A 21570-nucleotide genomic window follows, 5' to 3' on the forward strand; every position below is an offset into this window, starting at 1 on the left:
CCCTAAGACCCGTTGGACTTCGGTCTTGAATAATGTAAAGGGTGCCTGCTGGTCATCTATCTCAGCCGTTGTAGGAACGGCATGTGTCCATCTTCCTCCATTATAGTCCTGTGCTGCTTGAGCCGCTGGCCCTCCTGCTACCAACCTCCATTTATCCGCTGGACAGGCTGCCCTGACCAGCTGGTGTATGTCCCTTAAATGTAACTGGTGTCCTACCCAGAGCGAATCTAATTCGCCCCAAAATTCCAGGTTTGCGCTTCTGGGTTTTAACTTCCCCAGGGATGCCATAATCTGCTGCCTTTCCCCTGGCGTAAAAGGCTTATAGGTTGCCTTTGGTTGTGCTAACGTCCCTCCTCTCGTGACTGGCGCTAGATTATAATTGTCTATGTTTTCTTTTGATGCTGGAGTGGCTGTATGTTTCTGCACTGACTCGTATGGGCGCCGAGGGTCCGTTTCCTCTGATCTCTGCGTTATCTCCGCAGTGTTGTTTCTGTATTCTAACTCCCTCACTCTCTCCTGTAATACTTTAATTTGTTCTGTCTCTTTGTGTCTCTCCTCCATGGAGGCATTTACTTCCTCAATTAGTCCAGCTAACTGGGTCACTAATATTACTCCCATTACTTTTGTTTTGTCCCGTTTAACTCCGTCTACCCACTTTCTTTGATCTTCTAAAGTTTGTGATGCGTTCCACCCGTTCCGTTTCATCTTTGCAACAATCGCTTCTCTGGCTAACAGATACTTTAAAATGAGAGCTACTGCAGTTTCTCCCTTAACAACGTGGTCTGCCATTTTTCTGTCTAGCAGTCCTGCAACCCCCGTATGCTGGCTGCTCCAGTAAAAGTGCCTCAACTCCTGTCACTGATACTGCCCCAGCACCGTCTGTATTGCTGTAGAGCCTCGTAGTGAGGTTCCAGTGGGTCTCTTTCCCCTGGGCTCCCCCAACTATTCCTGACACCTCACGCTTGGACTATTTTGTGTTGTCTTATTGGGATGTGTGCTGGTTGTTTAGTGGGTTTGTCCGCCCCTGTTCCCAGCCCCTCTAAGTACAACGCCTCCCGCTCGGCCACCACCCCCACTAGCAGGGTTGATCCGTTACCCCAAACCCGGGTATCCTGCTATGGGCTGTGGTGTTCCCTACAGACGAACAAGGTTATCAAACTCCGCCCGGGTCCCTAATGGATCCTCCGTCGTCGTGTCTCTTGGTCAGGATGGATCGGGTCCACTTTTCCTCAACACTTACACACCTGTACTCTGTTATCAAAGCCCCTGTTATAGTTAGTAACTGTATCGACTCTGAGGTTGTTCGTCCCTTCAGAGTCAGTGTTGTTACCCGATTTACACTGTCCGTGCCTTGCACCCTGAGTGCCTGTCTCTCTTAGCGCCCGCTTCAAAACCCAACCTTAGCGTGGGAGATTTCTCCTCTTAACGTCCAGTTTAGGGTAGGGCACCTTGAGTCAAGCACTCCCTTGTCCTATTGCCTTGGCACAGACAGCGGTTTCATTTACAATCCTGGGTTAGTTACACCAATTAGTTCTGCATGCGGTACTTATCTTTATATTAGTCTTAATTCTTTGTTATCAAATAGCCCAAAACCTGTTATCTTTACCTTTGGTCCTTTACTCCTATTAAAGTTAACAGTTACTTACCTTCTTCCACGCGGTTGTTCTGACCTGTACCTCTTTAGTGCGGACTTCTGTTTCAATTTAAAACTTAGGCAAGATTATACAGTTCTACAAGACAACAATACTCAAAACAGACAAACCCTAACCCTTAAAGGTACCTCACTTTGAACGGAGACCTGCACTCGCCTCTGACTGTTCTGGATTTGTATCAGATTCGTTTAAATTTGATCCCGACTTTCAAACTGTGGTTATCAGTCAGAAGTCAGATATCAAATCCTGCTGTGACTACGCCATTTTGTTGTAGGGAAAAATCCCTGACCAGCACAGAATAGAAGCCGAGTCGCAAATCAAGGTTCAAAGCGTGTCTTTATTGTACAATTTACTAGGATCCTAGGGAGACCCCCGTAGCCAGCTCAGAAACAGTGGCTTGGCCACGTTGATCTCAATTAGATTACATCAGCCCTGGATCTTTATAGGGCTCCAAATTTGAGCGGGAACATTTGATTATGCATCTTTTTACAATATGTATAAAGTGGTCTGTCAGGTCAGGAAGTTCTCTGGGAGGCTTGTCAATTTGCATTTGTATGGTGTGTGTTCGTGTTAATGGGATTACTTGGTCCTGCCCCGGTGTCTAAATGCGTTTCCCATTATCATCTCTATGTGTCCCCTTATTTGAATTTGATCCTATTGTCCCGTGTCTGTGTTTCCTGCTTGTGAGATTGAGTGTTAATGTTATCCTGTCTTGTTGGATGTCTGGAGTACTTCATTCTAACCTTTTATTCTTATATCTTGGTTTATCAGATTTTTATGTCTGCCTTGGCCGAATTAGTAATGTTTCAGTGATAGCTTGGTTTTGATAACCCACTCTATGGCTCGTTTCATAGGGGTCTTGATCGTCCTTGACCAGTTTAAAATGCAGCTACAGGCTGTTGCTAGGCAGATTAGGGATCTCCCGCAGTTTCTGAAATTCGTGAGTCTCTCAGCTGTACAGGGGGGGACCCGATCGAATATCCATCCGGGGGTGCCCCTCTGCATTGTTGGCCCGTTATGAGTGGTGCCAATTAGTCCAATATGTAAATATGTTTGACGATGTAAAATATGGTTTTCTGTAAGATTTTCTCCTTCAAGGTGATGTCACGCCGCTGTGGGCGGTCCTTCCAGCACGGGGGAGGATTGCTGTGGGGAGGCCGATATTCAAATGAATGCTAATGGGGTTTCTGATGTTGCATGGGGGGAACCCCGTTATGTCATTGCTGAGGATAGGGGACAATGGCTCGGGGAAATCCCACCTGTGCCAATCATGTTTTTGACCTCTCGTGGTACCGTATGCCCGTCGCTGTTTATGCCAACTGGGAGTACAAAATCCCAGCCTTTATGCCTCTCTCCCCGTCTCTCTCTCTCTCTACTGAACAGGGTCGGAACCAATAAACACGACCCAGATCTTCATATCCTCAGTGGAAGTGTTGTGACGGTAAGAATTCTTCTTCCTAATGCTTTGAGGATATTAGTGCATAAGAAGGTGACAACACTGATCAGTGTACAGAGATCTCTCTTTATTGTGCAACATTTCAATAGATTAAATCTCCCTTTCGTAGCAGGATTACAACATGCTAAAGAAGAGCAAAGTGCCAATTTGTAGGAGTTCCCACTTCATGTGCAATAATTTATTACAGCAGCAATTGCACGCACAGCTTAGAGACTGTTTTTACCCTTATTTGCACTCACAAATGATGCTTCATTGAGTGAATTGTATTGGATCCCTTTCTCTTGTTTTCAGGGGATCGGGCTTGGTTACGATGGATTCTTCCTTTGATATTGATCCACTGGTGAAGTGAACAGTTCAGAAATAGACACCGTGGATGTCAGTCACAGTCTGTAGGTATTCCTTGTACAGTGCACAGACTGGCACACCCTGCTCCACAGTTTGCCACTGCACTGACAGTTGCTGTGCTCTGCCCTCCACCATTAAAGGAATTGACATCTGTTTGCTTGTCCCGGACCCGCCTCGACTTGTGATTGACTTTAGGAAGGAAAGGAAACACAGACAGAAAGGTCAGATTCAAATCTCTCGAGATTTATTATACAGCTGTGACAGATAGTTTTACTCTACGTCCTATGGTAATGAGTCAGGGGTCAATAGCCCAGTGACCAACTCTTCGAATGTGCATGCCTCAGTTCGGCTTTGCTAGGCTATGCCATTGTTATGGTACCAAGATAAAGTCAATCTTTATCCTCTCTGTGGATCAGCACACATCTACCAGATTGTGTCATGAGCAGAAACATTTAAATTTAAGTTATTTTTTAAAAGTTTATTTATTAGTGTCACATTAGGCTTACATTAACCCCACAAAGAAGTTACAGTGAAAATCCCCTAGTCGCCATACTCCGGCGCCTGTTCAGGTACACTGAGGGTGAATTTAGCATGGATAATGCATCGAACCAGCACGTCTTTGGACTGTGGGAGGAAACCGGAGGAAACCCACGCAGAGAAAATGCAGAGTCCACACAGACAGTGATCCAAGCTGGGAATCGAACCCAGGTCGCAGGCACGGTGAGGCAGCAGTGCTAACAACTGTGCCATCGTGCAATGTGAGATCCTCGCACTCAATATTGTTCAGTATAACATCAAAGATCTTTAAAGATCATCCATTAATTTGGCAAGTTCCAGAGTAGAGGCGACTGGCTCAAACAATGACACTTGGTGCCGACAACCTGACTGAAACAACATTGAGTATTGTTGAAATAAGAGGCATGCGACCAAAATCTTTCGTGTTGAACATTTAACATGGCCGCTTTTTATAGCAGTCCTCATGTTCTATACGCCCAAACATGAGTGAAAATTTAGTTCAACAACATTCTCTCATAAATATCTTTTGTAATGTTAAAAAAAGCTCACATTTATGAATGGATTGTCATCCTTCAAGTGGAAATTGAGGGTCAGAGTTTCAATCCATGCATTATCAGTGTTCCGTGAATCATCCACATATCCTCTGTAAACCTGAAATACACATACACCAAATACCTGAAATACACACATACCTAATACTTGAAATACACACGCCTAATACCTGAAATACACACACCTAATACCTGAAATACACACACCTAATACCTGAAATACACACACCTAATACCTGAAATACACACACACCTAATACCCGAAACACACACACACCTAATACCTGAAATACACACACACCAAATACCCGAAATACACACACACCTAATACCCGAAATACACACACACCTAATACCCGAAACACACACACACCTAATACCTGAAATACACACACACCTAATACCCGAAACACACACACACCTAATACCTGAAATACACAAACACCTAATACCTGAAATACACAAACACCTAATACCTGAAATACACACACACCTAATACCTGAAATACACAAACACCTAATACCTGAAATACACACACACCTAATACCTGAAATACACACACACCTAATACCTGAAATACACACACACCAAATACCCGAAATACACACACACCTAATACCTGAAATACACAAACACCTAACACCTGAAATACACACACACCTAATACCTGAAATACACAAACACCTAACACCTGAAATACACACACACCTAATACCTGAAACACACACACCTAATACCCGAAACACACACACCTAATACCTGAAACACACACACACCTAATACCTGAAATACATACACATCTAATACCTGAAACACACTCACACCTAATACCTGAAATACATACACACCTAATACCTGAAACACACATACACACCTAATACCTGAAATACACACACCTAATACCTGAAATACACACACACACCTAATACCTGAAATACACACACACCTAATACCTGAAACACACACACACCTAATACCTGAAATACACACACACCTAATACCTGAAACACACATACACACCTAATACCTGAAACACACATACACACCTAATACCTGAAATACACACACCTAATACCTGAAATACACACACACCTAATACCTGAAATACACACACACCTAATACCTGAAATACACACACACCTAATACCTGAAACACACACACCTAATACCTGAAACACACATACACACCTAATACCTGAAACACACACACACCTAATACCTGAAACACACACACACCTAATACCTGAAACACACATACACACCTAATACCTGAAATACACACACACCTAATACCTGAAATACGCACACACCTAATACCTGAAATACACACACACCTAATACCTGAAACACACACGCCTAATACCTGAAACACACATACACACCTAATACCTGAAACACACACACACCTAATACCTGAAACACACACACCTAATACCTGAAATACACACACACCTAATACCTGAAATACACACACACACCTAACACCTGAAATACACACACACCTAATACCTGAAACACACACACCTAATACCTGAAACACACACACCTAATACCTGAAACACACACACACCTAATACCTGAAATACATACACATCTAATACCTGAAACACACTCACACCTAATACCTGAAATACACACATCTAATACCTGAAACACACTCACACCTAATACCTGAAATACACACACACCTAATATCTGAAACACACATACACACCTAATACCTGAAATACACACACCTAATACCTGAAACACACATACACACCTAATACCTGAAATACACACACCTAATACCTGAAATACACACACACACCTAATACCTGAAATACACACACACCTAATACCTGAAACACACACACACCTAATACCTGAAATACACACACACCTAATACCTGAAACACACATACACACCTAATACCTGAAACACACATACACACCTAATACCTGAAATACACACACCTAATACCTGAAATACACACACATCTAATACCTGAAATACACACACACCTAATACCTGAAATACACACACACCTAATACCTGAAACACACACACCTAATACCTGAAACACACATACACACCTAATACCTGAAACACACACACACCTAATACCTGAAACACACACACACCTAATACCTGAAACACACATACACACCTAATACCTGAAATACACACACACCTAATACCTGAAATACGCACACACCTAATACCTGAAATACACACACACCTAATACCTGAAACACACACGCCTAATACCTGAAACACACATACACACCTAATACCTGAAACACACACACACCTAATACCTGAAACACACACACCTAATACCTGAAATACACACACACCTAATACCTGAAATACACACACACCTAATACCTGAAATACGCACACACCTAATACCTGAAACACACACACCTAATACCTGAAACACACATACACACCTAATACCTGAAACACACACACACCTAATACCTGAAACACACACACCTAATACCTGAAACACACACACCTAATACCTGAAACACACACACACCTAATACCTGAAACACACACACCTAATACCTGAAACACACACACACCTAATACCTGAAACACACACACACCTAATGCCTGAAACACACACACACCTAATACCTGAAATGCACACACCTAATACCTGAAATGCACACACACAATATACCTGAAATACACATATCTGTGCACGCTTGTGAGAGCAGTTGAGGTTGAGATTGAATTTTCAGAGCATTGAGGAAAGGCAGGGGAATGGGACTAGATGAGTGATTCTTGCAGGGGTCTGACACGTACACAATGGACAGAATATCCCCATTAGTGCTGTATGATCCAAGTCCACCCCTGATCCATCTATAACCAGCTGGGAGGAAGGCACCTATGGGACTCTGGACTGTTAAGAAAAGGCAGAGACATCTAGCAATGACTCAAAAACACGGAGGCAGAGTGAGAGGCGATACTGACATAGAGACATGTGGGTTGCTAACAGAGAAATGCTTACATGGGGGACAGCTCAAGGTGCCAAATCCTCAAAGTCACAGCAAGATACAGATAGAGTGAAGACTCTGATAACAAGTGATCACAAGAGTCGAGATTGGGTTCAATAAAAATGCAGACAACATACTGACACAGGCCATGAACTTGTGAAGTCACCGAGACAAAATAATTTACTCTTTCAGCGAGCAGTTAGTTAAGATGATGTGATTTGGGGTTCGAGGCTGTTACATATGAACACACGAATTAGGAGCAGGAGTAGGCCACTCAGCCCCTTGTTCCACCATTCAATAAAATCATGGCTGATCTGCTTACAACATCACCCCCCACATTCCTGCTTATCCCCCGATAGCCCCCTCCCAACCGGTTAAGCTCAAATCTACCTAGCTCTGGATAAAAAAATATTCAAATCTCTGCTTCCACCGCCTTTTGGGGAACAGTGTTCCAGAGACTCATAACCCACAGAGAAAAAAATTCTCCTCATCTGTTGCTCCACTTCTGGCAGATGTTTTACACCCACATTTCAAAGTGTATGACATATTCAGCAGCAATATGCTGTTAGTCACGGCAGTGCTAAACATGGAAAGGAAAAGGCAATGAATTCTGACCAGATTCCAAAGCAAAGTGAGCTTCGATCCTCACTGTGAACTCACGGCTCTGATTATTTAGTAAGGTGAAAGCACTGTCTGACATTGGCAGTCGAAATGCACCCAGCGGAACATGACTCTTCAAAACTATTGAGCAAAAAAAATTAGCTCCAACCTCAGCGGCTTCCTTCAGAAGTTTCTGAAACATCTCCAGTATCTTGGTGTTTAAAATAATCTTCATATTCTTTGGGAATGTCTCTCCGGAGTGCAGCACCCCCTGAAGAGAAGGTAAATAGAGAGATTTTGTTTATTGAACAGGCATTTTCTCTTATCCCTCCCTGTAGCTTCTGCTGGATTCCATGGTCAGCAATAGCTCTCCATTAACTCACCTCAGGAGTCAGGTCCTCACTGCAAATCTACAAATCCAAGTTATTTGAGCATAGAACAATATCTCTCTTTCAATAATGTCTGTCTTTCTCTCTCCCACTCCCACTTTCCGGGTGGAACTTCCTGTTCCGGAGGTTAAGTGTGGTGGTGGGCAGGATAAGCGGTCTGTTTTCTGCTTTTCATTGTATTGGGTTTCCACACCAGATTGTCCGCTTTTCAGCTCATCATATATACATCAACATAGAATCCCCACAGTGCAGAAGGAGGCCATTTGGCCCATCAGGTCTGCACTGACTCTCCAACAGAGCATCTTATTAACCCTGCTAATTCCTCTAACCTATAACCCTTTGGGCACTAAGGGTCAATTTAGCTTGGCCAATCAATCTATCAATACCTTTGGACTGTGGGAGGAAACCGGAGCACCCAGAGGAAACCCGCTCAGATGCAGGAAGAATGTGCAAATGCCACACAGTCACCCAAAACTGGAATCGAACCCGGGTCCCTGGTGCTGTGAGGCAGCAGTGCCAACCACTGTGCCACCCATGAACATGAGTATGTCATGCCTCACGTTGGTCTTCGTCCACCCTGCTGGGACCTCATTGCGGGCACTATATTTAAACTGTACCCAAGCACGCAACACTTTTTGCGATCCAGGATTGGTTTGGCAAACAGCAGAATGGCCTCCATAGGAAAGAATCCAACTGCTTGGAGGTTCACTGATGATGCACTGGGGACACCTCTCGATACAGTGGAGGGAAGGCAGAACATCTTTTCCCCCCTGTTGGGAGCCAAAGGTTCACCAACCTCACAAGAGGGGTGTGGGTAGGTTGCCAGGATGGTCAGCACCAATGCGCCCCAATGCAGGAAGATGATGAATGGCCTCATCAGCTCTGCCAGGGTAAGTTCACCTTCACCCCACTCTCACCTCACACTCTCGTAACCCACTCTCAGCCATTCGCAGGGTTACAGTCCACAGGGATCTCCCACAGGGACCAACCATCACAAGGGACATCACTGCTGAGTCTCTCACACGCTGACATTGTCATCTCTTCTCACATCCTGTACAGCTCGTGTCCTCAGCCCTTACAATGATCCACTCAGCACTCATGGAGGTCAGGCATCTTTATCATAGAATCATAGAATTCCGACAGTGCAGAAGGAGGCCATTCGGCCCATCGAGTCTGCACCAACCACAATCCTGCCCAGGCCCTATTCCAGTAACCCCTCATATCTACCCTGCTAATCCCCCTGACACTAAGGGGCAATTTAGCATGGCCAATCCACCTGACTCGCACATCTTTGGACTGTGGGAGGAAACCGGAGCACCTGGAGGAAACCCACGCAGACATGGGGAGAACGTGCATACGCCACACAGTCACCCAAGGCTGGAATTGAACCTGGGCACTGTGAGGCAGCAGTGCTAATCACTGCGGCACCGTGCCGCTGGATCATTAATCCAGGTGCCCCCTCTCTCCAAGGACGGGGACCCTCAGACACCCCAAACGGAGGAGGACCATCAACTGGGCATCCTGGGGCCATTCACTCAGGCGTCTTTCAAGGTGTCCAGCTGTTCCCAATCCCACCTGCCGGTGACCCCATCAGCTGCAGCTCCCCAAGTCAGGGAGGGTGCACCTGACCCACAGCACGAGACCCAAAGCAGATCTGAGTTCTCCCGACCTCCTCTCTCCGGTGAACACCCCCCTCGGTCATCAAAGGAGTCTCAGTCAGCAGGCTGCTTCCACTGTAGATGTCAGGGATGCACTGAGACATAGCGATAGGGTGAGAAAAATTAAGAAATACCGGGGGCATAAAGGCAGCATGAATGTTCATTGCAGATAATAACCCAAAGGATCCACATTTGGGCAGAGTACCCATAGAATGGAATGAAACGCTGTGTTTGATTTGATTTATTACTGTCACATGTATTGGGATACAGTGAAAAGTATTGTTTCTTGTGGTCTTGGTCAGAGCGGGAGCCATACCAAGCTCTGATACATCCAGAAAGGATGTTTTGTATGGTGCATCTGTAAAACTGAGTGAGAATTGTAACAGAGAGTCGTAGTGTTGTAGTGTGCACAAGTGTGTTCATAGAGAGGGGCAAATGCTTTGGGATGAGGTTGGATCATAGGAACATTACAAATAGGAGCAAGAGAAAGCCATTTGGCCTTTTGGGCCTGCTCCACCTTGCATTATGCTCATGACCTTCAAGTCAACTTTCTCACCCGCTCCCCAAATCTTTGGAGACTGAACATAGAAACCCTACAGTGCAGAAGGAGGCCATTCGGCCCATCGAGTCTGCACCAACCACAATCCCACCCAGGCCCTACCCCCACATATTTACCCGCTAATCCCTCTAACCTACGCATCTCAGGACTCTCAGGGGCAATTTTTAACCTGGCCAATCAACCTAACCCACACATCTTTGGACTGTGGGAGGAAACCGGAGCACCCGGAGGAAACCCACGCAGACACGAGGAGAATGTGCAAACTCCACACAGACAGTGACCCAAGCCGGGAATCGAACCCAGGTCCCTGGAGCTGTGAAGCAGCAGTGCTAACCACTGTGCTACCGTGCCGCCCCATCTGTCTGTCTCAGCCCTAACTATATTCAGTGATGGTGAGTCCTCTGTGTGGCAGAGAATTCCAAAGGTTCGCAATCCTTGCAGTAAAGAGATTTCTCCTTGTCCTAAGTGATGGGCTCCTTACCTTGAAACTTTGGCAGCTTGGTTTCATTCCCCAGCCACGGACAATAATGTCTCAGTATTTACCCCGTCAAGCCCTGATGTAATCCTGAACGTTGCAGTAAGATCACCTCTTATTGAGTGTTATTACATCTTAGCGTACTTACGTCAGAAATGTCAATAGGAAATAAGGACATTGGCAGAGGTAATGGGATAGATGACCAAGAGTGAATGCAGACTGTTACTGTATTATAGATATACATTTTGAACTGTATGTCTTTCTATCTATTGTCTACTTTCCTTCTACTTTTCACCACAGAATGATACATACCGAAGGTAAGGTCCAATCTTCACCTGGATATTGGACAACAAGAAACTCCAATACCTTCTTGCCACATTTTATTGTGGCAGAGTTATCCGAATTCCTCTTAAAGCTGTAATAGAAGGCAAGCATCGGACTTAGCAAGTGTCAGCAAAATATCTGTGATAACTGCATTCCCTTGTAACACTGCAACTCCTTCTCTAACCACCGGTCTATCGAATTGAGGCAGGTTATCAATGCAATATTGATTCATTTACCAGCACAAGCTTTGTCTTCTAAGAGTAAATGATCTTTAGGTTGAGTTGCTGTACCTTTGATAAAGTGTGTGGCCCTGTGAGTGAAGTTTGGTGCCAGTACTGCAACCTCACGCATTTTCTATATCGTGCTGTTTCCGACAATCAATCAGTTCAGTGTCATTGCTGGGGTTGGAATTCACCCTGAACATATAATCTGAGTCTGTATATATGTACCACTCAGCCTGGTACTGAGCCCAACATCAGGAAAGTGCAGTATTGGGTGTGGGAAATCATCTTGGGTTCAATTCCAGATTCACTGATGACTGGTAGACAATGAACATGTATGTACATTCAGTATCTGCAGACTTGCCAGCCACAGCTCCATCAGTTTGCTCAGTACCATTTCCCTAGTGATTGTAATTTCACTAAGTTTCTCTCTCTTTCACCTCCTGATTTACAGCTATTATTGCAATGTCTCTTATATCCTCTATAGTGAAGACAGAAGCAAAATACTTGTAATTTCACCCACCATCTCCTTATTATGTAGTGGTAACTCCCATTCTCACTCTGCAGGGGACCAACACTCACTCTACCCATCTTCCTCTCATACTCTAATTGAATTCTCCTTATTAACTTTTTGGTCATTCTCTACTGTCCTTTAAATTCTGACCAATCAGCTGACCTGGCACTCAACTATGCCCAGTTATATGCTTTTTCCTTTGGTTTGATGCTTTCCTTAACTTCTTTTGTTAACTACGGATGGTGGCTCCTCCCTTTAGAATTTTTCTTTACAGCAGGAATATAGTTACTCTGAGTATTTTTAAACATCCCCTTGAAAGTCTACCATTGCTTCTCTTGTTGATCTATTCTCTAGCCTAGTGCCCGAGTTCACTTCAGCTGGCTCTGCTTTCATGCCCACATAGTTTCCCTTATTTAAGTTTAAAATACTAGTCGTAGACCCAGTCTTCTCCCTTTCAAACTGGACCTATTCTTTTTCCTTTCAAACTTCAGTCATGTTATAGTCGCTGCTACCTGGGGGTTATTAATTAATCCTGTCACATTACACAATATTAAAGGTGGGATTATCCAATCCTGCTCACCCTGGGACTAGAAATTCCTGCCCAAGGTCAACAGACCTTTTACTTGTCCGTCAAATTATCTGCCCTGCTGGTGACAATTCCCGCAGTGGGCAGGACTGGAAGATTTAGGCTTACTCAGTCTAATATAACCATTTTGGTTCTTTGGCTCCAGGAAGTATCTTACAGCAGCACAATCTCGAAAGTATTTTAAACACTCCTCATCCAGGCTACTACTGCCAATCTGATTTTTGCCATTTATATGTAGATTAAAGTCACCCGTAATTATTGCTGTTCCTTTATAAAAAACACTCTATGTTTCTTCTTGTATACTTGGCTCAACATTATAGTTGCTGTTAGGGGGCTGATAAACTACTCCCATAATTACTTTTTTCCCTTACTATTCCTCATCCCCATCCAAAATCAATTCTATATCCTGATCTCCTGAACCAAAGTCATCCCTACCTAATACACCATTGCCATCTTTGATTAACAGTGCCACCCCTCCACTTTTACCTAGTTTCCTATTCTTCATGAATACTCTATACCCTTCAATATTCAGAACCCAATACTTGCTCTCCTGCATCCAATAATGGCTTTCAAATCATAACTGAAAGGGTTAATAATCACACGCGTTTAAAAATCATATAAGCTGCAAGCTGTATCTCAGTCACACAGGGAAAGCTATGTGAAAACCATCGGTCTTGATTAAAGCAAACCCAGATACGAGTCAAGGACCACTTAATTGAACGATGTTTGCCCATTAGAACAAGGAACAATGGAAAGGGATGTTGATACACCATTGGTCAGAGATTCATTGCTTGGCGATATAATTAGGAAGACATGCACAAGATACAATTGGACAACCATACCCTTATGTATGCATGATGTAACCTTAATCAATAACTGTGAGTGAATAGAGATAACTCCTATACTTTGATTGGTATATGCTAATTATTTGTAGTCGAATTTGAAACTATAATTGCTTGTGTATTTATGAATTCTGCACTCTGACTATTCTTAAAGATTGGATTGGGACCCTGAAGTGATACAGTTGTCGATAAACCATCTTGAGCCACTCTGTGACTTTGTCTTACTTGAGGGGGACGGTAGTTTTAACGACAACAACAAAAAAATTGTAGGAGCCCCATGATAGTAATTATTCAATGTGTGCTATCAATTCATTTACTTTGTTATGAATGCTATGTGCATTTTGATTCAAAGCCTTTAATTTAATCTTTTTGCAATCTTTGTAAAATCTAGTCTTGAGCTTTTCATGAAGGTGTATGATAATTAATTAATCAGTCAGTCATCTTGTCATCTTGGGGGCTGCACGGTGGCAAGTGGTTACCCCTGCTGCCTCACAGCACCAGAGACCCAGGTTCAATTCCCGGCTTGGGTGACTGTGTGGAGTTTGCACATTTTCCCCGTGTCTGCGTGGATTTCCTTTGGGTGCTCCAGTTTCTCCCACAGTCCAAAGATGTGTGGGTTAGGTGGGTTGGCCATGCTAAATTGCTCCTTAGTGTTAGGGGGACTAGCTAGGGTAAATGCATGGGGTTTTGGGGATAGGGCCTGGGTGGGATTATGGTCGGTACAGACTCCATGGGCTGAATAGCCTTCTTCTGCACTGTAGGATTCTATGGATTCTGTGGATTCTTTGGATTAACTGAAATGATATCTGGATTTTTCAAAGTTGGCAAGAAACTCTCCACTGGGGGTGAATTTGGAAGGGGTGGAGGTGGGGGTGGGGGCACTGAGCATTGGGGTCTTTGGCTACATCTTATTGGCAGATTCTAATTAAATGGCTGCTATTGGGTCTGTATTTCTTATTAAGGACAGCCACTTAACCCCCAATCAGCTCCAATAGCTCAACAATGCCATCAGCAGCAGTGGCCATTGTTGGAACTGTACCTGGAGAAAGAGGGCATTGAGATGGATGTTTATTCTCGGAGGTAAGTGGCTCAATTGGAGTTCAGTTGGCCATTTACTGCTGGTGCATTAATGGAATGGCGATGGGAATTCGTGCCACCTTCCTGTGCCATTTTGCCAGCCCACCTCCTCTAAGCCCACCTCACAAAAGGCTCTGTAAAGTTCTGGTCAATATCTGATGTGGTGATGCTGTACTGCTTCCTGGAGGTAGCAAAGAGCTCTTGTAAAAGGGGGAAAGTCCATCTAAACCTGAAGCAAGGCTTTGTGCCTGTTTTCCACCTTGGATATTTTCCTCAAAGTTTAGTGAGATATCAGGATTGGTGAAGATTACTCTGAAAAACAGGGAGATGGGAGTCACGGAAGTTATGAGATGGGAGAATGATTTGGAACACAGCAGCTGGAAGAGAAAGCTGCATGGATAGGACAGCAATAATGTGCAGGAAAATGAAGTAATTCAAATATGGGGTATATCAGACTGAAACCTGGCCCTATCCCCATAGCTTCTGGTGGCATGGTGTGACAGTGGTTAGCACTGTGGCCTCACAGTGCCAGGGACCCAAGTCATTTCTGGCCTCAGGTGACTGTGTGGAGTTGGTATGTTCTCCCCATGTCTGTGTGGGTTTCCTCCGGGGTGCTCCGGTTTCCTGTCACGGTCCAAAAGATGTGCAGGTTAGGTGGATTGGCCATAGTAAATTGCCGCTTAGTGTTTGAAGAGTGTATGTTAGGAGGATTAGCGGGGTAAATGCACGGGGAGGGAGGGTGGGTCTGGGTAAAATGCTCTGTCAGAGAGTCAGATGGACCGAATGGCCTCCTTCTGTAGGGATTCTATAACTTCCACATTGTGTTTTCTGGCAGAGGTGAGTGGAGCATGAACTCTATCATCATAATAAATGGTCAAAGTGGGATTCTAATCAAGGAGGAAAGATCAGTTACATGGTTATCACAAACTGCACTTCCATTACTTACTGCACTTTAACCAGGACTGATCTGTGTTGTAAGAACTATAATAATCCAGGCTTAAAGTAACATGAAAGATTCCTGATTATAAACAAGTCAGGGTATTGTCTTCTTACCGTGTAATGATGGGATCCATCGCGTAGTTTGGTCCAAAGCAATGAAGCTTCCCTCTGCCACCCAGGCCGGTCCTTCCCTTTGGGTTTCTGAAACATGCATTGGACAAGTTCACAGCCGCTACATCTAAAAATTTACTAACACTCGGCACTGTGCTGAGAGAAGAGAGCTGAGCAGAACTTCCTCTCGCTACATGGACCTTATTCAAATTCCAGGGCACACAAGGTCATGGGTGGCACGGTAGCACAGCGGCTAGCACTGCTGCCTCACAACGCCAGGGAGCTGGGTTCGACTCCGACCTCGGGTGACTGTCTGTGTGGAGCTTACATCTTCTCCCCAATCTGGTGCCAGGAACGGTGGCCTGCAACTAACATGCTTCTTGGTGCCAATATTTTCAAGAGCCCCCAACTCCCACCTCTGCTCACGTCACGAGGGGGGGGAAGACCTGAATATCCAACCCTATGTGTCCGGGATTGATTGATGTTTAAACTCCTCTTGGTGGAACCCACCCACAGCACAAACCTTTTGTAACAGGTTTGTGTCCCCACTCTCAGTGGATGGCCAGCACTTTAGGTGGAATTTTCAAAGAATGGTTTCTCCCAAACAGTCATCATGCCGGGAGGGGCAGGACAGGTAACTGTCCTCCCCTCCCCACAAGTCAAACTGTGAAGGTCGAGTTCCAGTCCCTCCACAGTCATTACACCCATGTTCCACTCTGGCAATGGGGTGGGGATGTCTGTGGAGGAGGAAAGCTCATTCAAAAGGAACTTGCATTTTATACCGCCCCATTCACATCTACTGATGTCCCAAAGCGACATTGCAGTGTATCCTTTACACAGAAAGATCTCAACAGCATTAAAGAGATAGATGACAATTTGAATTTAAAGATGTTCATTGAGGGAAGAGAAATATTCGGCAGAACAACTACCTGTTCTCCTGCACATTGTACCACCAAATCCTATACTTAAACCAGGCAGACAAGATGGGGCTTCAGTTTAACAAATCATCTGACAGTGCAACACTCCCTCAGTACTGCACAGGCTGAGACTGGATGCTTAAGAATTTGAAATGGGACTTAAATCCATAAATTTTAACTCGGAGAGGAGAGAGTGAAACCACCGAGTCAGCTATCTGTTTTCCAGCTCAGTCTCTTTCATCCTTGCCCCTCGCCTGAGCTGTAGTGATCCTCAGGTCAAATCACCACCAGTCACAGCCTATGGTCACCTGGGACCATGGTTACTTTTGCATTAGGTACACTCCACATTTGCAGTTATATACTTAAATTTTACCGCCTCACCCGCCCGAGGCCAACAGAGAATGCCGTTATGCGAGCCTTACCCGCCCTGATTCTGGGCCGGGCGTGCCCGTAAAATTCCAGCGATAGTCACACAAAACTGATCCAGATATAAGTTCCACTGTGGTTCCCTGATATTATGCAATGATATTGGGAGAACCCTTGTGAAAAAACTTTGTCCTGTTAACAAGTGTAGTGATTGAGTAAAGGCGATTTATCTTTATAATCTGGAACAGATGAGATCCCAACTCACTGGGGCAAAGGTTCCTGAACCGCAGCAGTGCTGGAAGCTGCCTCTTTGTCCTGGGAACCATCCTTTGGAGCAGTTTTCATTTTAGATAACCTGGAAAAGACAGTCACTGTCAACAACTTCTCCTTTGCACAAAATTTGAATGTCCTACTCCACGTGAAGGTGGATGAGATTGCGTTACTGGGTTTGGACACAGACTTGGAGCCCATCTTAATCTCTGGCACAACTCACTGCAACAAAAAGGTTTTTCCTGGGTTTCAGGTTTACCATTAGAGAGTAATATTAGTAAACTAGTTCCTGCGCCTGGCCTCTGAAGCTACTGACCCTTTGATGACCCCAGGAAATACACCAGTGTATTCAGTGACAGGCAATGTGGAGCCAACCCACATCCTGTCCCAAGACCCAAGCTCAGTCCAGTATGAGATAGTGTGGACTGATAGGAGAAGCTCAGCCTTCTGACTGGCAACTTCCAAGTGCAAGGGCAAATATGATGTGACTGAGATTAGCTGCCTTACAACAGGGATCAGACATTGGACTTGCTGTTTTGCAAGACTTTTGAAAATATTCAGAGGAACTCAATAAGCGTCTAGGATGAGAGTAATGATGTGTTTCCCCATGGGTTCTGGCTTGATGCTGGCCAGAAGCATACCCTCATACACTTCCAACAGGTCTGGGCCTATCCAGCCCCACAGAACTGAATACAACTCAACTGATAAACCATCACTACCAAGAGTGTATTCTTCTCGAAGGACTATTCAGCTCATCCAGTGTTATTGTCCAGGATCTCCTACTCACTGTCCTCTAAGACCTCCGTGCTAGAGAACAGGAAGGACTGGGGGGCCTTCACGTCATACAATCCGGCATAAAGGAATTTTCTGCTCCTCAAAATGTCAGATAGTGATGACTTTAATGAGCTATCTTCGTCCTTCAGGCTGCTGATGACAGCTCCCGCTATGTACCTTTAGGAAGAGGAATGTCTTATCCGACTCCACGGAACAGACTCTGGATAATCCAAGATAATCTTGGAGCCTCCAAGGCTTGTTAGAATGTAACCAATGATAACATTGGATCTGTTGTAGTGTGACTGATGGTAACAAGCTGTAAGGGTCAGCTGACCTGGTAAACTATATAACCAATGACAAAATGATGTGGTTGTCAGTTGACTCAGTACAAATAAGAAGCTGCTGGGGTTTGTGGGATTTTGGAATGACCCAGGCGAGGCCTCAAGTGTTGGAGTAATGACGTTTCTTTATTAAACCTTTTTCTTTGATTTATAAGTTGGAATAAGTCTGGTTTTATTTTATTGCCTACAACTGAAGAGCTCCTTAGAATCCTTGGAATCCATACAGTGCAGAAGGAGGCTATTCGGCCCATCAAGTCTGTACCGGAGTCCACCGACCTTCTGGTGCATCAACAAGGCTTCTTGGCCTTTCACCTTGTGGAGACTCCTACCCCTTGACATCGACCCCCATTGACTGCAGCTGGAACTGATTCTACATGATTTCCTGGAGTTGTGACATTTCCCCCTGTTCCTTTCTAGCCTTTTAAACACATTCAAGGATGAGAAACCTCTCCATGTTCCCCTTGATCGCTTGCCACCCATGTGCCAGGGGCTCAAAGAGGATTGCCCTTTGTTCTCCAACCTTCGGAATCCTTTCTGAACAACTGCTTCATGGCAGCTTCCACGTCCCCTTGCCAACCCTCTGGTCTTCCTGTAAGTGACGATCAGCAGATAGGGGGCAGTGGTCAGAGAATAACACCAGCCTGATATTGATGGATTTGTCCGTGAACAGTTGGGACACAAATGGGAAGTCTGTCCTGGAATGGACGGTCCCAAAAGGCTGTGACCAGGTGTATTTACTCTGTTCTCCATTTGCTGGATTGCTGAAGATCTGAATCTTTATTGTCCCAATTTAACACCCTCTGACTAACCCACATTGCATCATGTCACACAAAATGGGTTCGACCCAAACATCTCCGAAGTTTAAAGCAAGTTCTACTAACCAATCAAACACTTTCGTGGCATGCAAATCTCAGATTAAATATAGAATAAAGCACTCTTAGGATTGGAATAGCACAGGTGGAGTAAAGCTACTTCTACAATAGATCTGATTTTCAACCCCAAAAGTGCTGGAGCATTAACTTTTTGTGTTTCTTACCCCACCACCTGTGACAGTGAGAATGTGAGTCGAGTGGTGAATTAGCTTCTGTGACTCCTGTTAATGGGAAATTGTCACACTGGAAGAATAGAAACAATGGGGGAGTGGATTTCAACCCCCGCTTTCAGCGGGCGGGCATGGCAGCAGGGGCAGAAATTCGAGGGGGCGCCCCAAAAAGGCTTTCTGACCAGTGGAATTACCCCGCTGGCTTGTTCCCGCCCCCTCACCAATGACGTAATGGGCTCCCGCCATGCAATGATAGAAATCTTATTTAAATACTGAGTACATATCGGCTTAATGGGCCTCCCGCTGTATCATTCTCCCATGTAGGGCTTCTGCCCCCCCCTCCCCCCCGACCCACTGGTGTGACATCATGTTATGATGTGGAGATGCCGGCGTTGGACTGGGGTAAGCACAGTAAGAAGTCTCACAACACCAGGTTAAAGTCCAACAGGTTTATTTGGTAGCAAATACCATAAGCTTTCAGAGCGTGCTGCTCCTTCGTCAGATGGAGTGGTCTCTGTTCTCCAACAGTGCACAGACACAGAAATCAAGTTACAGAATACTAATTAGAATGCAAATCTCTACAGCCAGCCAGGTCTTAAAAGGTACAGATAATGTGGGTGGAGGGAACATTAAACACAGGTTAAAGAGATGTGTATTGTCTCAAGAGATTGTATTGAATGTGTATTGGAGACAATACACATCTCTTTAACCTGTGTTTAATGTTCCCTCCACCCACATTATCTGTACCTTTTAAGACCTGGCTGGCTGTAGAGATTTGCATTCTAATTAGTATTCTGTAACTTGATTTCTGTGTCTGTGCACTGTTGGAGAACAGATAACCACTCCATCTGACGAAGGAGCAGCACGCTCCGAAAGCTTATGGTATTTGCTACCAAATAAACCTGTTGGACTTTAATCTGGTGTTGTGAGACTTCTTACTGTGACATCATGTTAGCAGGGTTTATCATAGATCCTCCAAAACAGAACAGTCCCTGCTGGGGGCACACAGGTAAGTACACCCCTAGTGGTGGGGGACGGGGGAGAGGCATGCCTGGGCAGTATCTTAGCAATGCCCTCTGGGGTGCAGTGCAGGAGATGGTGCCAGGAGGCAGTACTCAGACAGTAACAGTGGAAGCACTGGGGGGTGGGGGGGTGGGGGGGGGGGGGGGGGGTGGGTGGCAGCGGTGGGAGACGGGTGAGGGCCTGAGGGGCTTCTGTTGGGGAGGTCCATCGGTGGGGGAGGGGTTCATTGTCCATGGAAGTGTGGGGGGGAGGTTTCCAGGTGTCTGTCAGGGGAATCTCTTCCCAATTTTTGTTTAGCTTTTGTGAAGGGAGGCCGGATCTCTTGAAGGCCCACATTGCTGGTGGCACCCGGCTCCATGATTCCTTTTGACCAAGTGCTAAACTATATGGTGGGAAAAGCCAGCAGTGGAGTCGGTGGGCCAGGCATCGCTTCTCCTATCTGGGTTGACACTGAATCAAAGAGATGGAAAACTCTGCCCAATATACAGGGTGGCACGGTGCCACAGTGGTGAGCACTTCTGCCTCATTGCGCCAGGGACCCGAGTTCAATTCCGGCCTCGGGTCACTGTCTGTGTGGAGTTTGCACATTCTCCCCGTGTCTGCGTGGGTTTCCTCCGGGTGCTCCGGTTTCCTCCCACAGTCCAAAGATGTGCGGGTTAGATGGATTGGCCATGCTAAATTGCCCCTTAGTGTCAGGGGGATTAGCAGGGTAAATATGTGGGGTTTCAGGGATAGGGCCTGAGTGGGATTGTTATCGATGCAGGCTTGATGGGCCGAATGGCCTCCTTCTGCACTGTAGGGATTCTATGATTCTGCACCTCTGTATATGGATATACAGGATTGTTAACCACAGAGAAAAATAATACACAATCCAACCTTACCCGGTAGAGTGATCATCTGCTGTGTAAGTAGGAGGGTTGTACCCATCAAATTTAACCTAAACAAGAAATTGATTAAAAGATGAGGAAACATTCAACATAATAAATTACTCCAATCATTATTATTTGGGGGAGAGATTGTCTTTGTGCCC

At 45.1% G+C, this 21570-nt stretch overlaps 2 protein-coding genes across 2 annotated transcripts in view; one reads left to right on the forward strand and one right to left on the reverse strand.

Annotated features, from left to right (window-relative positions):
• Nucleotides 1-21570, forward strand: part of lancl1 (LanC antibiotic synthetase component C-like 1 (bacterial)) — a 683707-nt gene that overhangs the window by 9780 nt on the left and 652357 nt on the right. The gene's annotated exons all lie outside the window — the stretch shown is intronic.
• Nucleotides 3463-21570, reverse strand: part of trpm2 (transient receptor potential cation channel, subfamily M, member 2) — a 270848-nt gene continuing 252740 nt past the window's right edge. The window contains exons 27-33 of the mRNA XM_078229251.1: nt 21422-21477; nt 17356-17445; nt 15811-15897; nt 11506-11608; nt 8282-8383; nt 4519-4620; nt 3463-3642 (exon numbers count right to left, since the gene is read on the reverse strand). Coding sequence (XP_078085377.1) covers nt 3463-3642; nt 4519-4620; nt 8282-8383; nt 11506-11608; nt 15811-15897; nt 17356-17445; nt 21422-21477 — 720 coding nt within the window. The remainder of the gene's footprint in view (nt 3643-4518; nt 4621-8281; nt 8384-11505; nt 11609-15810; nt 15898-17355; nt 17446-21421; nt 21478-21570) is intronic.

Source organism: Mustelus asterias, chromosome 14 (assembly GCF_964213995.1).
Source record: "Mustelus asterias chromosome 14, sMusAst1.hap1.1, whole genome shotgun sequence".
Taxonomy (NCBI): Eukaryota; Metazoa; Chordata; class Chondrichthyes; order Carcharhiniformes; family Triakidae; genus Mustelus; species Mustelus asterias.